This window comes from Pygocentrus nattereri, chromosome 18, assembly GCF_015220715.1.
Source record: "Pygocentrus nattereri isolate fPygNat1 chromosome 18, fPygNat1.pri, whole genome shotgun sequence".
NCBI classification, from domain to species: Eukaryota; Metazoa; Chordata; class Actinopteri; order Characiformes; family Serrasalmidae; genus Pygocentrus; species Pygocentrus nattereri.
In genome coordinates this window covers 9,140,766-9,160,018 of record NC_051228.1, presented here as the reverse complement: position 1 = coordinate 9,160,018, position 19,253 = coordinate 9,140,766, and the positions used below count along the sequence as shown (strand labels likewise).

General features: G+C 40.1%; 1 protein-coding gene across 2 annotated transcripts in view; it reads left to right on the top strand.

Annotated features, from left to right (window-relative positions):
* Positions 1–19,253, top strand: part of unc5c (unc-5 netrin receptor C) — a 165,509-nt gene that overhangs the window by 115,077 nt on the left and 31,179 nt on the right. The window contains exons 5-8 of one of the 2 annotated variants that reach the window (XM_017710747.2): positions 3,921–4,101; positions 7,229–7,396; positions 9,571–9,735; positions 16,398–16,457. In XM_017710747.2, the coding sequence (XP_017566236.1) occupies positions 3,921–4,101; positions 7,229–7,396; positions 9,571–9,735; positions 16,398–16,457 (574 nt within the window). The remainder of the gene's footprint in view (positions 1–3,920; positions 4,102–7,228; positions 7,397–9,570; positions 9,736–16,397; positions 16,458–19,253) is intronic. The other variant, XM_017710748.2, reaches the window with a different exon arrangement.

Here is a 19,253-nt window from a genome sequence, read left to right as displayed (position 1 = left end):
CTGAGTCGACGCCAGACTTCCTGCTCCACTGGGAGCAGCAGCAAAAAATAACAGGATCACCAACCCAGCAGGGAATGCCTGCTCCAATCAGCAGCCTCGCATCACACAGCTGCGATAAGCACAGATACATACACACACGCGCAAACGTAGAAACACACACATACTCAAAAATCTCGACACGCACACACAGACACAGGCACCTGCACACAAACACAGATGCATTTTAAATTCTTTATTTAGGTCCATATGTTAAACAAACAAATACATTCCTCAGACCTAAATATTCCGGTGTTTAGATGCAAGCTCACACACACCCACATGCATACTCATACCGCTGCATATAAACACGTGTTCAGGCATGGCAGCATTCACAGACAAGCATACACACACACACTCACACTCATCTACCTTGCTTCCTGTTGGGCTGTTTTTTGTTTGCCTGTTTGCTTTAGAAAATTGAGTGATGCATATAATCACTTCAGCCTGCCTTGTGCCCAGTGGATTTGTATGTAATCCTCATTGATTTTACTTTCTTTCCGATTATCCCCTCAATAGTGCCATTATGTTGATTGCGTTGAAGTATCGCAAGGTTTGATGTTGCATTAATATAAAGCCAGCTCAGTGCAAATGCATTCAGTTTGAACTAAATCCAGGAACCAAACATGTGGGCAGTGTGACGATGTGTTATCATTACTGTGATTAGTTACAGCGTTATACACTTTTCAGAGTATATCAAGGATGTTGTCAGTACTTCATGAACACTCAACAATTACATGTATAATAAAAATGACCAATCGTAGATTATAGTTAGAGAAACAAACAACAAATTTGGTCCAATCTAACATCCTACACATTTCCATTTTTCTCTTACATTTTGCCTAAAGTTTTGCACCCCGTCTCCACCCTGTTCTTCAATTCTACCTGTTAGCCGTACTTCTGTTTATCAAGGGGGGACTGGACTTCTACCTCAAAGCTGGAGCTGACCAGATGTCTAGCCCAGATTCTCAGTTCTCACTCCTTTTTCAGTCATACAGTCTGTACTCATACTATAGTCATATGCTAAAGTCATGACCTGACTCACTCACATACTAGTGATTAGTAACTGCCTAAACTGTTTATTAATTAGTCGAGTTTCTACAACCAATTCTGATTTCCTTAGAGCCAAGTTGGCCAATGGGCTTTTTCTGGACCATTTTTATTGCTCTTTTTCTTCAGGCATGAAGCTCACCTCACCTTGTCTGTGTTAAATTAACTCATGAAGTTATTAGTGACCTATGCGTTCCCTCCAAAACCACTTCAACAGCCACTGCTTGTACTTGCCTGCCTTGTCCACCCCCATGGAGAAAAAGATTACAAATATCCATTTATGTGACTTTGTTACTGAGGGAGCTAAACGTAAGGCACTTTTTTGTGAAAGGACTTATGGATTGTGCTAGGTAAGGAATGCAGGCCAGGTCATCCTATTCAGTGATTAGATTTAGTGTATTTTGGGGTGTGTGTGGGCTGGCCTGTGGGGATGGAAGGGGGGTGTCATGATACATTTTCAAACCTGAAGAAGGTGCTCATTCTGCAAAGGTTAAGACCCCTGCGCTAGTCTGTTAGCCAAAGTCACAGAATAGTCATCCATTAAAACAGTATCATATTTAAATAGTGTTAATTGCATAAAGTGTTATTTTAGAAACACAAAGGCAAATAATTGGAGCTATACATTGTTTACTTGATTTAAACTACAACACTGATTGTTCAGATACTTAGAATGGTAAATTGACAATAGCCAATTGTGTCTTTGTAGCAAAAATGTGCAGATTATGATCTAAACTGATTACAGTCATGCATCTCTGGTATTAACAAGTACCTGGTGAAATGTCAGCCTAGTATACCATTATGTTAATTTATGGACTCGTTTTCTCCTGTTTGCTATTAGTTTATTTTTGTACATTTTATTCAAGCCCTTTTAAAACGTGCTGCTGTCTTTCTGGTGCATTTTGTTCATTCTGACTTGTACATACACATCAGAAAAACTAAAAACTGTGATACAAATTAGCAAAATGTATCAGGATGTTATATTTTTGCTTTATTGACCATCCTTAACAATAAGCAACATAACAATGATACTCGTCCTAGAGCTTATAAACCTGCTCTAACGTCACTGAGTCTGCATGGTCAGTAAGTGTAGAGGGATAAGAGCCTTACCCAGCAGTGGAGGAGCCCAAGGGGGTTGGTATCAAACTCAGTTTCATGGGAATTCAGGAGTGTATAGGATATCACAGATCACAACAGCATCACATGACTGCATGTCCAGCCTTTTCCGTCAGCCAGCCCTGCAAAACAGCGCGCACACATACACTAAGACACGCACACACACACAGATGACTTATTAAATATTTATAAACAATAATGGGAAACGATAAAATAGAAAATTGCCGATCATATGCAATAGTTTGCTCTTATCATAAGTTGATCCCTTTAATGACTTGAGGAAGCCATCAAACAGAATGGTATTTTTAGTGTTGGGGTGAATCAAGCAAGGCCAGCAGTGAATCAGCCTGCTCAGATTTTGCTCACAGTGAAAGACAGACTGGCTGCTTGTACACAAGCACTGCACCCATTGTCTTTCCACACGAATAGCAGAGACTCTTAAAAGCGTGCTGTGTTGCAGACATACTGGTGTCGACTCAGCATTTCTCACTTTTCAGTCATGCTTTTAATCTTATCTTCACTTTTTTGTTTTGTGGTGTTTACTCAATCAAAAGTGCTATTCCCAGAAGAAGGACACATGCATTTCTGCTTGTACATCTCAGTAGCATCTTTTTGACCTTCCCTCGCCCTCCTAGTTGTTCTGCTCCATACAGACTGTGATGCTTATAGCTTGATGAGGATGATAGCTGCACAGATTTGTAGTGCTAGGCTTTCTGTGAGAGAATCAGACAGTCTGTTGTCTTTGGAAAATCCTTGAGATATAGAGTGGCACTAAAACGTCCCAGAAGAGCCCTAGCGATTTTTGAGGTGTTTACGTTAGTTTTACAAGTCAGTAAAAACCTTCTTATTAAACTGTCAGCACACTGAAATCACCTTCCTTGGCTGAATCAGAGGCTCTCTCTCTTTTCTCCCTGCTCTCTGTCTCTTTCCCTCAAAAAAAAAAAAAAAAAAGAGATAAATGTATTGTAGTGTCTGAAAGCTTTTACTGTTCCCAACCATCCCCTGCTCTCTAAAACACAACAATATTGAGAGCCAGCTATGACCCGTAATGGTCAGCAGTTTGGACACCTCACTGGTTTTCACTGCCTCCCCCTACAAACGCCTCAGAAGTCGGGCCAAGCAGCCTCCAGACATATGATAGCAGAGCACGTTAGCAGCTCACCATAGATCTCAGCCATCCCAGACACACTGCTCTGTCTACCGCAGTATTGACTGGCCACAGTCTGTGGCTCTGCCTCCCCAGGGCTGAGCAGGAAAAAATCAGGCTGATTTATGGTCAAATAAAGCTTCCAAACAGTTACACATTCTCCAGATATGACCTCAGGTCCAATATCGGCATCATTGGGAAATAGGAAGCTCATAAGGTGAGGTCGAGGAGGCTTTAAGCTCCAAGAATAACTCTGTATTTCCTTCACAGCGTGTCTGACAGGGCTACATCGCTTTATTCTGGGACGAATAAAAAGAGAACATGATAGGTATTGACGTTTTATGAAACTTCGGCCTTTGCAGACATAAACACGTCCACCACTATTTCGCTTTATTGAAATATAAACGGGAACTATTAGAAGATGTAGCGGGAACTGTGTAGAGAGCCATTGAATACTTTGCTTGGTTTTCTGTACAGGCAAATTGGCTTAATGTGAAAATGTCCATAAGAAAATGTTTCTATTGTAACAGCAGCCGGCTATGACTCAGAGCTATTGGCTGTTTTGTGTCCGCAGGTGGAGTGGCTTAAGAACGAAGAGGTCATCGACCCTGCGGACGACCGTAACTTCTATATCACCATCGACCACAACCTGATCATCAAACAGGCTCGTCTGTCCGACACCGCCAACTATACCTGTGTAGCCAAGAACATCGTGGCTAAGAGGAGAAGTACCACAGCCACTGTTATAGTCTATGGTAATGTTGACCTTAAACCAACCACTTCACATTTCCATATCACTACACATTTATCTCTCGTGACTGTCTGATCCAGACTGAAGTTTGTTCTGATATCTTTATCTAGTCATTTTAACTTTGATATGGAGATGTTGGAAGCAGAAGCCTGATTTTAATTACCAAGCCTGCCAGTGTGTGATTAGAAGCTTGGATAGATTCCTTTGCTGCTCATTACTCAGGGATTCAGTGTTGAACTGAGCTGTTTTGGTGGCAGGAGCTCTCTTCTAACCTTAGTCCGTCACTTCATAAGGCTTATTCAAGTCTGCTCTCGCCTCAGAGCTCCCCAGAGCAGGAAGACGTTTCTTCTTAAGAGGCGCTAGATGTGCTGACAAGCTGGAACCATTTTAAGGAGGACCCCCTGCTGATGCTCTCAGACAATTGTCGAAATCTTGAAGGAGTAACACGAGGGAAATCCTCCACTGAACACGACCTGGCGTTTGCGCTGACGGGCTGATGTGATGGGAAGTCAAAGCACGGTAGCTGCAAGCCTACTGTAAAAAGGGAGGGGAGGTAAAACTCTCTCAGTGGAAAAAAGATATCCCCAACAAGTGAAAGCCTCCCACCTGCTGCCATCATAGCTGTTTTTTTTGTCACATCAAATCCCAGGCCCGCCTAAACCCTCCAACTGGTTGTTTTCACTCTCCCTCCAAGTAATAAATCGACTCCCTTTCCTCATTTCAGGACTCGGTGGAATTGCTCCCCAGTCTTGGAAAAAAAATGACCCAAAGCATCAAAATAAGGTGAATGGAGGAGGTCTTTGCTTTGCCGTTGGTTGGGAGCGAAGTGAGTGATGAGATCAGCCTGGTGGAACTGCAACTGTTTCAAACAGGAGAAAAGAGAATACTTCTGAGAGACGACACTTCTGAGAGACAGTAGCAACTGCAAAGAAACCGCTCTTGACTGCTCACTGCTCTTTTGTTGCTTTTTTGAAGGCCAGAAATTTGTTTTTGAAGCTATTTTTAATATTGATTTTATCTGGAAAGGGCACATCAACCAAATATGACAATCTTAAAAAGGAGAGGGCCTACATTTAAGACTTATTTAAGAATAAAAAAAACAATAAATGATCTTATGGCTAGTACTCAAACATATAAATAAAACCACATATAACAATGTAGTTCTATAATATATATTGTTTGACCTTTACATTACCAAAGAAAGGGGAATTCTCATGAGTTACAGGGGAGCTCAAGGCACAACCTAAATCATGTTGCAAAATTTAAATGGATTTTTTTATTTTAGATACAGATTCAAGTACAACATGCTTTTACCATTTTTTCATATTGTCTTACCATCAAAGATGGCTGATTTTCACTGCTATCTGACAATTTTCATCTATTTTTTACTCCTGTTTACTCCTATTTTTAATACCTGTATGATTTAAGTTTCCCTTACGGTGCCTGTTAAACTGCACCATTCTGAAGCATGAGCTAACCAGGCTAAAGTACAGCCTCCACATGGTGGAGTTGGTTTTAACGTGGTGTTACAATGGAGCCTCTCAGAGGAAACAATGAATGAAGTACATATTATTTCTACTCATTCTTAGAACATTTGATAAACCAAATGTTATGTAAATAAAATCTCTCTAGTCTATTTGATATAGATAGAAGATATAGCCCTTTTTACACTTTTACAGTGATTTAGACAGCATCTTTTCATGAATATTTATTTTGATGCATATACTTTTATGTATGCTTGTAAAGCTGGTCTGATCCTAACAACATAGAATTATATAGAATTAATTGTGTTTGCTTCCAACTTTTCTAGCAACTGACCCCTCAGTCTGTTACAGTTAACCTCTGTAATCTGCGCTTGCTCCACTTTCAACTGAATGGTCGGCTCTTACAACATACCTTGTTATTGTACATTATATTCATCTTTTTCAGTGATTAAGATTATTTAGCAAAAAAATAAATATGGTAGGTTTTGCATTACTGTACTCTCCCAAGTCCCACATTCGCCTGCAAAACATTCCTCCTCACTCCCTTTTCATCGGCCACAGGCCCATAGGACCAGGTGATGTCACCAGGGTCTAGTTTCACCTCAATCTTTGACTGTTCACTTCCTGTCTGAAGCCTGAGCCGGGCTTTAAATCACTCGTGCGGCCCTGAAAGCTCAGGGATTAGCGCAGCTCCATTATTTTAAGTTCTTTCCCCTCCATTACCATTATGCCTTTGCTTTGTTATTGCTAGGAAAAGGGAGGAAAAAAACATTACGGAAAAGGGGGGGTTTCATGGGTTTCGCCATGTGTGGCTTAAGCAAGTCCAAGAGAAGCAATTGCAAAAAGCCGCAAAGAAATCCGGCCTGGATTTTTTGGGGGGACGGGGGTCACAATCCCTTAGCCTGCCTATTCAGCTCTAAACTGCGGCCCATTAGGACAGAACGGAGTGGAAGGAGCTTTGAAGTCGGCTCATCCTCCGAAGAATGCACTGCAATCCGTCCTTCTAGAGAGCTTGCGTCACACGGCTGCGGCTGCGGAATGTCCGAGGAGAGCGCGGCTCGGCTCAGCTCAGCCGAGATAAGGAGCGCATCTTCTGATTAGACCATGAACAGCAGGAGGGCACATCAGACCCGTAGAAGTTCCAATGCAGCCACAAGAAGGAGCTTCAGAAGAAGCATTGGGTAGACAGACAAAGACAGAGAGAGTAAAAAAGAGCACGAGTGAGGGGGTGGAAACCCCAGGATTTAACAAGAAACCGCTCTGCTTTGCTTCCTTCAAGTTGCTCATTCCATGGTTTGCCCAAAAGCGCATCACTTCTCACGCTGTGAGAAGAAGCCATAAGTTGTCCAAAGCCACAATCTCTTTCCCAGCCCCAGCCTCTTGAGTTGTGCTCTGTCATAGAAAGTAGGGAGGGATGGATTTTGCCATTGTCTCTGGAGCCACAGCAGTTGTGTGAAAAATAGCCACCGCAGTGGAAAAACATACTCAGTCCTTTAGCGCTTCCCTCTCTGTTCTCATCAAAGGAAGAGATGCATAATGAATAGCAAATGGACGTCTCAGCTTATTTCAAATGACTCTTTGATCCCCCCCAAGCATTTAAACTCCACAAAAAAACAAACTTCTGGCTCTTGTTTTTTGCGGCAACAGTGAACGGAGGCTGGTCGACGTGGACCGAATGGTCGGCGTGCAACAGCCGCTGTGGGAGAGGCTTCCAGAAGAGGACGCGCAGCTGTACGAACCCAGCACCACTCAACGGGGGAGCCATATGTGAAGGCCAGGCCATCCAGAAACTGGCTTGCAACCCATTATGTCCAGGTATCATTCCCAATAAGAGCCACTCCATTTTTATTTCTGTTGACCGAGCATCTGGTGAACATTGCTGAACTAGTCTCTGATTCCTTCTCTGCTATTTGTACATGATTTCCACATAAAAATACATTAGTTCTTTCAAGTTACTTGCTGTAGGCAAGAATATGTTAATGTAATATGTTTTACTCATGTGGAACATATTTGATTCTAGTGAATTCAACACCATTGTTTCAGTGTAGTGGTTTTGGTCTCAGCAAGAGCTTAGGTCACCACTTCTGCCCTGTGGTTTGCAAATACATACTCCAGTATAATACGACTACAAAGCACTACCATTCCAAAGGTTGTGATCACTTGCTGTGTTAGCAATTTGTGTTGTTTGATATAGAAAAGTAACTTACAGTGTAGATTTAAACATTACAAACTATTTGCTGAAACTATTAGTTTCAGTCAATATTTCAAGGACTCTCTGAACAAGAAGATATGAAATAATGAATAATACACCATAATTATATATTTAAGTATTTTTTTACGGGCAAGCTTTTAGATTTAATCTCCACTTTTGAAATATGATACATTTTTTTATAACTTATTTCCTATTTATTGCTTTGTCAGTCATTGTAGAATCCTCTACAGCTTTGTTCATCTGTCTGGATCCAGAATTATGTCAAATCTGTGAAGTTGGAAAAGGACTAGGATATTAGAGTACTGTTATACTGTCATACCTACCTGCAACCAAATTGCTTTTATTTTATTAACACAGTGATTCCTTTTAAGCGTTACTGTATATTTTTAGAGCTGGAAGGAAACCACAGATCTGCAAAATGGTAACTTTATTCAAACTACTACTTTAACTCCTTTAAAGTAGTAATGCAGTGGTCTATGGTAAGCTTTTCCAAGGAGCTACTCATTTGAAATAAACAGGAGTGCAGAGAAAAATCTATGAGCAAAAACTTCATTATTTCCTCTTTTTCTTTATTCTTTCTATCAGCCAGAGAGAATGTTTAATTCAGAAAATCTTTTTAGATTCTTCCTACATTGTCCAAGCCCTTACGGATTATCTAAATGTTATGAAGTATTATTTTTGTAGTCATTCAGTATTTATTATGCTTTGTTCTTTCAGTGTTTATTTAATCTGTGTTCCCATATTTTATGTAATTAGCACAAAGTATGTTGTTGTACCAGCAGTCAGCAGTTCTTGTATGTTTGCCCCTCTGCTGGGCAGCTGTTTCTTACTGTTACATCTTGAAAGTTTCACATTTGTTGAAACAGTGTTTTATAATATAGTGCAATATTCTAGATTCTAGAATGTAGACTAAGACTTATTGAAAATTTAATGATATATGATATTGGTAATGTAGTTAATTTAGTTCATAACAAAAATGCAACCCAATGAAGAGTCGTTTTAGAGCTGAGACAGTTTGAGTGTGCAGTGTTCAGGGTGCTGCCCGTTTTTTTTTTATTATTATTATTTCAAACAGCCCTGATGCCGCAATCTTTTTATCACACATACCACCTCCACAGAACACATCTTCCCAAAGTTTTAACTTCTCAATGCAATCAAATAAACCATTTGGGAGATGTTTTCTGTTGTTTACGAGGGCAGTTGTTTTGACGTTGTCATGACGGTGCATGAATCAACTTAGCTGTAATTTAATGGTGCTGTATTTGATAATAACGCTGGGCAGTGCACTGCAAAGATGTAGCTGAGTTTGGTAACTGTTTCTGCGAGGCCACAGAAATTTTTTAACCCATTTACATTCAATTCTGTGAGAACACAGCAAAGAGTGAAAGGCGAAAGTAGAGAGTCTCAGTTAGCAGGTTATTTAGCCATATTCTAAGCCAATAAGCTAATATTCTTATTTTGTCCTGTATATATAGGACTGCTCAAGGCCAGGGGAACACTTCACAGAAAAAAATCTGCACAGTTGTATTCATGTATAATGAAGTGGTAGGCTATTCTAGTCATCACACGGATACTCCTACATCAAAATTCAGGTCAGATACTTAAAAAAAGAAAATAGTTGTGTGCTGTGTAGCAGCTGGCATCTTCAGATGGTGTAAAAAATGAAAAAAGACCAAACAAAATGAAGATGGTATGCTTTGTAATGACAGTGATGATCTAGAGATGACTGTGGTTTTGGCTACAGCACTGCCACACTCTTTTCTTGCTGTATTTCTAGTGGACGGCTTGTGGACGGAATGGAGCAAGTGGTCAACATGCGGAACAGAATGCACCCACTGGAGGAGAAGAGAGTGCAGCGCGCCGGCACCCAAAAATGGAGGGAAAGACTGCGAGGGCATGGTGCTCCAGTCCAAGAATTGTACCGATGGCCTTTGCATGCAGAGTGAGTGATGGACTTCATATCTCCTAGATCCTTCTCTTCCGTACTGTACATGCTTGTAAAATGTAAATCCCTGCTTTAGGTTTAGCACACAAGGGAAAGAGTGTGTACATGCCCCATACAAAGTGAAGCCCTGCATACTCCTTCTGCCTTGACTCTTTCACTCTTTTTGCCTCCCTGTGGTGCTCTAATTCTTTGTCTTCTCCTTGACTCTTTACCACACTCACGTAACAGCCCATAGGAGGGCAGATCTATGGATGCTGGAGTGGGAGAAATGATCCTCAGCCAGAAAAAAAAACAATATGTAGCTTTGTTCGGCTCTGCCGACCACAGGGAGTAAATATAGAACGCATGAGTGTTAAATCACGGCTCAACCCACGAAGCATTACAGAAAGTAATTACCCTCGTCACAGACCCACCATTCAGGAGCTATATTTAAAATAATGGTAAGTGATTATAATGTACTTATAGAAAAGTTTCAGAATTGCTAAGCGTCTTTGATTACTATGATCTGGGCTCTAATTTGAAAGCGCAAGTTTCAGCGACTGAGAAGGACATGGAGACTGGGGCCATGGAAAGTTGTACCAGCACACACTTGTTTTTTTTCTTTATTTTTTTGTTCTGAGGAAGCCAATTATAAGTGTTGACAAGCAGGCGAGTATTTTAAGTTACCTCTTCTGCACTCCGCAAATGTTTAAAACTCTAAAAAGTGGGGAAAAAACTTTCCTCTATCTCTGTTAGTGCTTTGTAATCATACCATTAATCTTTATTGTTTTTCTCTTTGCAAACTCCTCACTAAAGAGAAAAAAGAAAAATGAACCCAAAAAAAAATCCAAACCCCACTGTGTTTGGGAAGGAGATTTTTCCGTGGGCGGAGAAGCATTATTTAAATTATTTTTTTAAGTGCTGTTTTTTCCAGCTGCATAAAGCAAAAACTGCATGTCATGCTGAGCCAATGGACCTCCCCTGCTTTGCGTTTATTATATATTCAAGGGCTGCAGAGGCCAGAAGAAATTTAAAACATTGCTGCTCAGGTCTCTCCTGTTTACTGTGTGTTTATCTGCTAATTTCCCCCACACACACATCTCCCGGTCTTTCCCTCCTGGGCTGGCCGGGCCATGCTGGTAGTAGTCTGCCCGTTTCCTCCAGGACGCGGGCAAAAATGAGAACGTGCACTGAGTCAGCATGCAATCTGTGCAGATTTTAAAAAAGCAAGATATAAACTGTCTGTGAGTTTAAAATATGCATATGTGGAAAAAGAGTCCGCATTTATGCTGGTTTTCCTGTGGAGGAGTCTGGGAGATGAAAAATGGTTGAGAAAATAAAGCGGAGAGTAGAGATGCGTAATCAGAATTGGCCGAGATGGGACCTGGCAGATTTTTTGTGCCAACTTGTGGTTGGCATTTAACCAATATATTATTTTTATTTTGGACAATCTGTGCAGTTTCTGTAGAACTAAATCATTTAAGTCAGGTACAGTAAGGGCAACAAGTATTCAGACACTTGTGATTTTGTTATTTAATGAACTTCCAGTGCATATATCCACCTCAAATTGTATTGTATTCACTGTATTCATACGCATAAACAAATGCATGTTGATAGAGAAAGCAATGTTCAGACACTATGTTGAAAGCTATATATTAAGTTCTCGTGCAAGTTGCCCCTGGCTTCACTGTAGAAAATGAAAATGAAAAAATAAAATTGATGCAACCGTTAGCAATCATAGTGAAGGTGAAGGAGCTTCCTAAAGTTGTCAGGGACAACGTTACTAAAAAACACTCAAATGGGAAAAACTACTTAGAAGAAGCTGAATCTCTGGAAAAAATGGACATTTCACCAAGACAACGACAGCCAAAATAACTCAAGTCTGATTTCTAGTTTATTGAAGCAAACAAATTGAAGGAGCTTGCATGGCCTAGCTATTCTAGCAAAACTCCTAGAAGTGCACATCTAAATTTTACATATGAGCATTTAGATAAATCAGAACTCTTTAGGTGCAATGTGTGCTGGTCAGATGAAGCAAAAATAGAACTGTTTGGCAGTAATTCAACTCGCCATGTTTGCAGGAATAAAATTTGCATATATGATCAGCTTAGAGCACTCACGGTGAAGTATGAAGGTGGGAGCATCATGAAACAGGGCTGGGGGTCTTGACAGGGGTACTGCACATCGTTGAAGGACACATGGATGGACCAGTGAACCAGGAATTTAATGCTCATTTTCGAAACTGGACAGCCAAAATAACTCAAGACTGATTTCTAGTTTGTTGAAGGAAAGAAGGGGAAGGCGCTTGCATGGCCTAGCTAATCTCTTGACTTGAATCCCATTGAAAATTCATGGATGATTTTGAAATTTAGAGTCAAGCAAAGGGACCCTAATAACGCTAACAAACTGAAGATGCTTTACCAAGAGAAATGGGCCAAAATGCTGCAAAAAGACAGTTCCTTCTTACTGTAAACACAAAGCTGTAACTGCCAGATGCTTTGCAAGAAAGCACTGATGTTATTCATTGGTGGTGTAAACTTTGTTTATACTTATTAAATGATGATGTTTATAAGTACAAAGTCAAGAGACGTGTGTACAATTGAAGTGGATATATGCACTGGAGGTATATTAAATAACAAAAACAAGAGTTTCTGAACATGTGTTCCCCCCACTGTTCGTGCTCACAGGCTGTATTTGAATTAGCATATATAGTATTTGAATTAGCAATAATTTAGCATAATCATTGCTAAAAAGTCAGTTGCCTCTTGCTTTTGATTGCTCACTTTTTGTGATTTCTGTTATTTAAAAACAGATTTTTGCATTTAAAAGTTTAAAATGCCAGTTTGGCTCATTTAAGAGAAAATAGTTTGACTTTGATATTTCATATAGAAAGTACTAGGAATGTGCTCGTGTTTAGCCCACATGTTGTAATCCTTGGGTTAAAAAATAATAAAAATCATAGAGGTTTCTGTTTGAATATGAGCCTTTGGTTTCATGTTGCTGCTGAGCAAATCCACCTAAGGTCAAATTTTGAGCATGCTCATACTACAACTTTAAGAATTACAGTGATCAAAAGGAGATTGATTAAAAGAATTGCACTAATAGCATTAAGAAATCCAATTAATTATGTCGGTTTCATTTTAAAGAACGTCCGCATGTAAATGAGAGGCGTATTAATGACCCTATTGAACAGCAGGATCGATCCGTCTGTACAACTCATACATTTCTAATGTGCATAACGAAAAGTGGCCTTGAGGTTCTAGATGCTAGATTTACACGGCGTGTGATCTCTACTGTGCAGTCCTCCCCGCCTTTTTGTGAAACCCATTGCAGGAGCATTAGTTCTGTGTCAGATTGATGACTAGTTTGTGGAGAATATAAAACCCATAACGATATAGATTTAGGCTCACTTCCCCTGATTGATTTTTTTTCCTCTCCCCAAGCTAAAAGGGTGAAACCACTTATGTCCATGCTAATGACCATTTCGCTGTGCATTTAGGAGAAATCCACATTATCTAAAAGCTCACATTATTGCAGATATCACTGAGAATGGTTTTTTGCATGACGCGTGAACTCACCTAGCTCCAACTGGACCCTGATCTCACCCACACTAGAGCCTTTCACTGTTGCTGCAAATCATTTATGTATAGAATTTTACATTTCCTCTTCCCAGAAGTGCATCCAGACTTAGGAGAGTAATGTATTATACAGTACAGAGTGCTGGTTCAGGATAATAGCTACATAGCCGTTCCTCAGTTCACAAGCTGTCAGGCTCTGTTACTGGCCACATATCATCCAAAGTCAAATTGAATGCAAAGCGGTGTTATTTCATATTTAGACTTATATTTCCCCTTCGGATTTCCCGCTCAGGCTGTTTTTGTGCTTTTTTGGCAGCCTTTGTTTGTTATGCTACTCCTGTTGAGGGCTTTGGTTACTCAACCCACAGACAGATGACATTTTCTTGACATATCGATCTCGCAGAAAGGGTAAGACAGACATGAACACAAGGGCAAATACAGCCTTTTTCTCAAGCACTGGAGCTGCAGCGAAAATACAGTATAGAAGGTCATATTCAACCCAACTACTCCTCCTCTTTCTACTTGGCAAAAGCCAAAAAAAGCTTTGCCATGTAAATTAATCTCCGACAGTTGCTTTCAGATCATCTCGTAATGGAACGTGACTGTAAGAAGCAGAGATGATGATAGGTTTCATTAGCAAAGCATTTATTAGCATAACTGAACTTCCTCTTACTTCAAGTGCAGTCAAGCCACTAAAGAGAGAAGGAAATAGACAAAAACGAAGGACATTTGCAAATCAAACAAAGAAATGTTCTCAGAACAATGGACTGACCACCCTTGAGTCCAGACCTCATCATCATCATCATCATGAATGTGCTTGGGATTACTTGGATTGTGAGAAGCAGAAAAAGCAACCAACTTCTAAGACTGAACTTTGGAGGTATTAAGAAAAAAACCCTGAAATTTCTTTGTAAAACTGAAAGCAAGTCTTCTGAAAAGAATGGAACGTAAATTTAGTTTAGATTTAGTTGTTTAGGCTTTTGTGTACTTTTCTGTTAAATATGTGTTGTTATTTTTTTTCCTAACACTGAAATGTAAATAACTTATTGGTCGTTTTCATTGAATATTAAATGAATGAAGGCCTTTACATAGTTGTGTACATAGCACTGTTAAAAACACTAGCCGACATTATGGACTCACTCAAGAGCACTCTCTAATACTGAGAGGCAGATCTCCAGACTAGAAATTCTGTATTATAAGCTTCGATTAGTTACATTAGCCTTTTAGCTCCAGAGTAAAATTGCAGCAAATGTCAAACACTAAGGGTAAATTAGTGTAAATTTGATTTAGAATTTAAAACGCTGAGTACTGGTCACTCTCCTTCCTCCTCCATGATGTCACATCTGAGAGACAGAGTGTATACACGGTTGCTAACGGCAACTATCTTTACTTTGACCAAATTAGGAAGAGTGGGTTCACACAGCAGATCAAACAGATGCCCTGACCACAAGTCATATCATTCAACCCATCTCCAACATCTCTGTCCTCCACCCCTCTCTCTCTCTCTCTCTCTCTCTGCTTTCTCTCTCTGTCCGTTCTGCTTTCTCTGCTTCTCTGTCTTTCTACTTCACTCTCTCACTCTCTCTTTCATGTTTGATTACATGGATGTAAAGCCGCCATCCGTCAAGCGATTGATTTTGCCGTCTGTCGATATATCTACCTACCTGTCTCCTCCGCCGGCTGCATCTGCACAAAGAGTTCATTGTTTGTGTGTTTTTCTCTTATTTCTCACTCGCCTCTGACTATCCCTCGGATTTTAACAGCTCTCTAACTCTGTGGCCTGGAGTGACCCTGCTCTCTCTCTCTGTCTCTCCCTCTCTCTCTCTCTCTCTCTCTCTCTCTCTCTCTCACTCTCTGTATCTCTCTCTCTCTCTCTCTCTTTGTGCTCTGTCCTTCTTTTTCACACTTTCATTCTCTTTCCCGCTCGCTCACTCGCTCTCTCCTTCCTTCCTATCGCTCTTTCTTTGTTTTTTCCTTACCCTCACTTCTTGTTCTCTCACTTTGTTTCATTCACTCCCTCTCTCTCTCCCCTCTTTCTTTATCTGTCTTTTTATATTCTCTTTGCTTTATTTGCTCTTTGCTCTCTTTGCTTTATTCTCTCTGCCTCCCTATGTCTGTCACTGATTTTTTCTTCTTTCTCCCTCTCTTCCTCTGTCCCTGTTTGTTGTTTCTTCTTGTTCACTTTTTCTCTTTCTCTCTCTTTTATTCTCTCTTCTCTTTCGGGTTCTCTTTTGCTTTCTCTCATCCTTCTCTACTTCTCTTTTTCTTTCTGTCCCTTTCTCTCTTTTATTCCATCTCTGTTCACTTATCTTCTTGTTTTTCTACTGTTTTTTCCCTGTTCTGTTTCTTTTTGCTGTCTCTTTCTTTTTGCTTTGTTTTTTTCTCTCTCTTTCTCTCCCCATATCTTTGCCTTTTTTTCCTCTCTATTCCTGCTTCTTACACTCTTTTCTTTCTATATCTTTATTTTATTCTATCCGTTGCTCTCTCCCTTTGGGTCTTTCTTTTACTGTTCTCTCTTGTTGTGTCTCTTTCTTCTTGCTGTCTTTATTCTTTCTCTTTCTTTCTCTTTGAGTCTCTCTCCCTCTCTCTGTTTCAGTTTATGCAGATGTGCTGTTCTTGTCGAGCTCTGCTGCTCGCCCTGTTCTAAGTCAGTGGCGATTTGATTTAGCACCCTTTCCAGCATGCTACATTAGCAAGAGGCCCATGTGCTAATGGCGTCCACCTCCACGGCGAGCGAGAGAGCGGAGTGATTTCTCAGAGCCTTCTTGGCAGATGTTAGGCCCTAAGTGCCTTTGACTCATTGACTCAGAGCCTGTTTATCAGCTTAAAACAATCCATTGCACGCGGTCATTAGTCCTAATGAAGCACTAAAACGCGCCTGACGGATGGCGGCGTTGCTCTCGCGCCCCTGCCCGCTGCCCCTCATCCGTCTGGGCGAGCGGGAGGAGAGAGACGGGCCAAAGTGACACCAAATGGAGAAGAATGGCTCTTTTGCATCAGCATTACTCTTGCCTTTGTTTCCGTGTCTGAGCTTTGTTCAATCAAATTGTGTTAAATTTGATTTTCACCTCCTCCTCCTCCTCCCCTTGCCCTCCCTTGTAGGTTCCCTATTTCAGAAGTCCTCTGAACCAAAAGGCAAGAGTGATGAGTTTGGATATTCATGTGAGTTTTGATTTGATTTCATTTCATTTGATTTGTTTCTCTTTTCAATTGTTTTGTCTGTTGTGATGTCTGATGTCTCTCTACACTGGAAAACAGTTAATGCTCTGAAGTGCCTCGATTCATATTGCACAGTGTTACCTTTACATTTTTTTACTTTCATTTTATTTACATTTAAATCAAAATAAATCTAAAAATACACAACCAACTTCTAAGATTCTGGTGATGTGGAAACACACCAATGCAAATATCCTGTAAAACGAGTACCTTGTAACTTCATGTCTGATTGGATTAAATTAAATTAAAGGTGGTCTCTGGCTTTTGCACAGTACTGCACATTAACTACCTATTTGTATTGAAGATCAAGGGTCCTTTTCCCCTCACAACATAGAAAGCACAAAATAAATGATTATACATGGAATTTAATTATTTATTTATAAACATTTTTGAAATTATGACATCCATAACGGCTCTCCTGTTTATATGTTTTCAGTTTCCAATGCTTTGGCCTTCTTTTGGAGTTATTAGTCTGAGTTTTGCAAGAGTGGTTGTTAAATTACTAATACCCTACTTAACTGCTGAAACACTGCTACTTTACCCGAGGTTAGTTAACTTGTGATGTGACTCTGGCAGGGAATTAACTAATGTGTTTCACACATTCTTTTTACTAAATTCAGATTCACCACAAATACTTAAGGCATGTCTTAACTAGTAACAACAAACTAATCCGTGCCTATAAACCTGCTGCCATGGAAACCCAACAGGAGCTCACACTGACTTTTTGCATTGAGTTCTGAAGAGAATGTGTCTGTAGATTTATAGTTGAGCTAAAAACATATTGTAGTTATTTGCATGTTTGTAAATATTTTGTTGTGACACTCAAATGTGCGGCTTTTGTTTTTTAAATGACTGAAGCTACAGAGGTTAGCTTCATGTTTAGGGCTGAAAGTTAAAACCATCTATAAGTAAAATCACAGCATATAACATTTAATCTTTAGTTATCCTGACCAAAAAGGCCAGGTCATGGCTTTGGTCTTCTTTGTGGTTCTATGTAGTTTATGTTGGTTTATATATCAGCCATCCACTTTCTTAAACACCCCTCCTTGTTTCTACACTCAGTGTCCGTTTTATCAGCTTCCACTTACCATATGGGTGCTATTAATAGATCTACAATTACAGACTGTAGTCCATCTGTTTGTCTACAGATTTTGTTACCATCTTTTCACCCTGTTCTTCAGTGGTCAGGACCCTTACAGGACCACCACAGAGCAGGTATTATTTGGGAAGTGTATACATTTGATCAGGTTAGTTTTGGTTTCACATTGCAATCTGTCAGTCACTTCTAAAGAACTTCTCATGACACACCTGAGTCCTGTAGTCATCACCTACGTGGGCTGCGTCTCCCTATACTTAACACTGATTGGTTTGTAGACGAGCGTGTGTTGGACCTCAGTGTGTTGTCAGTTCGGTGGGTAGTCTTTTTCATTTGAATGGAGAAGAATGAAAATTCTCTCTCATCCTTTAGTACGATATAAATTTTGGCATTTTTATGCATTTTTAAGTTGACTTTTGACTTTTTTATTAGATCAAATTGCACTTAAATATTTCATCTCATTCTCTACTCATGTGCTACCATGGCTCATTTTTACATCTCTTCTGGTTATTTTTCTTCTGCTATTGTTTAATGACTGATGATAACCAGTTCCTGTAATTGGTCCAAAAGACCATCCAGAAAAGTGTTTTCACACCGCAAACGAATTGAACCAGTTCAGTTTGATCCAGACCAAGATCACCTTTTTTGGCCAGACTAAATTTGCTCCTTTAGTCCAGACCGTGATCCGAGGCACCTTGCATACCTGCTGGTTTGATTCGGACTGAACTGAAAAGGCAGAAGATCTATACCAAAAAGCACTCTTAATCTGAGCTGTCTTGACAACCAGGGCTGGCTGTTGTTATATTGCTGATGGCTGTCAATGTTCTCAACAGTAGGGAGACACATCTTTTAATTTGGAATGTTTTTTAATGTAGTCACATGTTTTCATGTCATGTATTTGTTTTTTTGACAGTAGTATTGATGAGAGTATCGACAAGTGTCAGTATCGATAAGCAATATTGGTGTTGTTATCAGTATCAGTACAGTCCTAACGATACCCATCTATACAAATATTATAGCCTATGTTTGAACCTACATACAGCTGGTGCATCCAGTCCGTGGTCCTGGAATGCAAAAATATATTTAGCTGTACACACGGCTACATGCACTACTACACCACTGGCCTGGACAGAGAAGGATTTTCAGTGGTGAATCAGCATTAGAATTGCAGTTTGATAAATCTTTCTAAGGGAAACTGGCTGTTTGTCTCAATGTCTCACTGTCCTCCCTCATCTCATCTTTTGTTTTGCATTTCATCCACTGACTCTTCTCTTTCTGTGCAAGTGATATAATGCTACCGTCTCTGCTGCACTTTCTGCCTCTTTCACACTCGGCTGCTGTGATCACTAGCTGAGGAAGAAGAGCTCTGTCTCTCTCCAGCCACACGCACACACATATACAGCCGTTCAATAATCCTATTGTTTTTTTCTTCTTATTTCTTTTTTTTCTTTTACTTCCAGACTCTATTTCTTTCCTCTTCGCCTTTACCTGCAATCACTCATGTTCAAAGAAATGTATTAATCTAAGTGATACATTTTAATGCTCCCCCCCAGGTAACTTGGCATCCTTTATCATCAAACAGCCTGCATGGAGGGTTGCTGAGCTGAAGGGATGTACATTAAATAACTACAGGGAGGTTTTTTCAG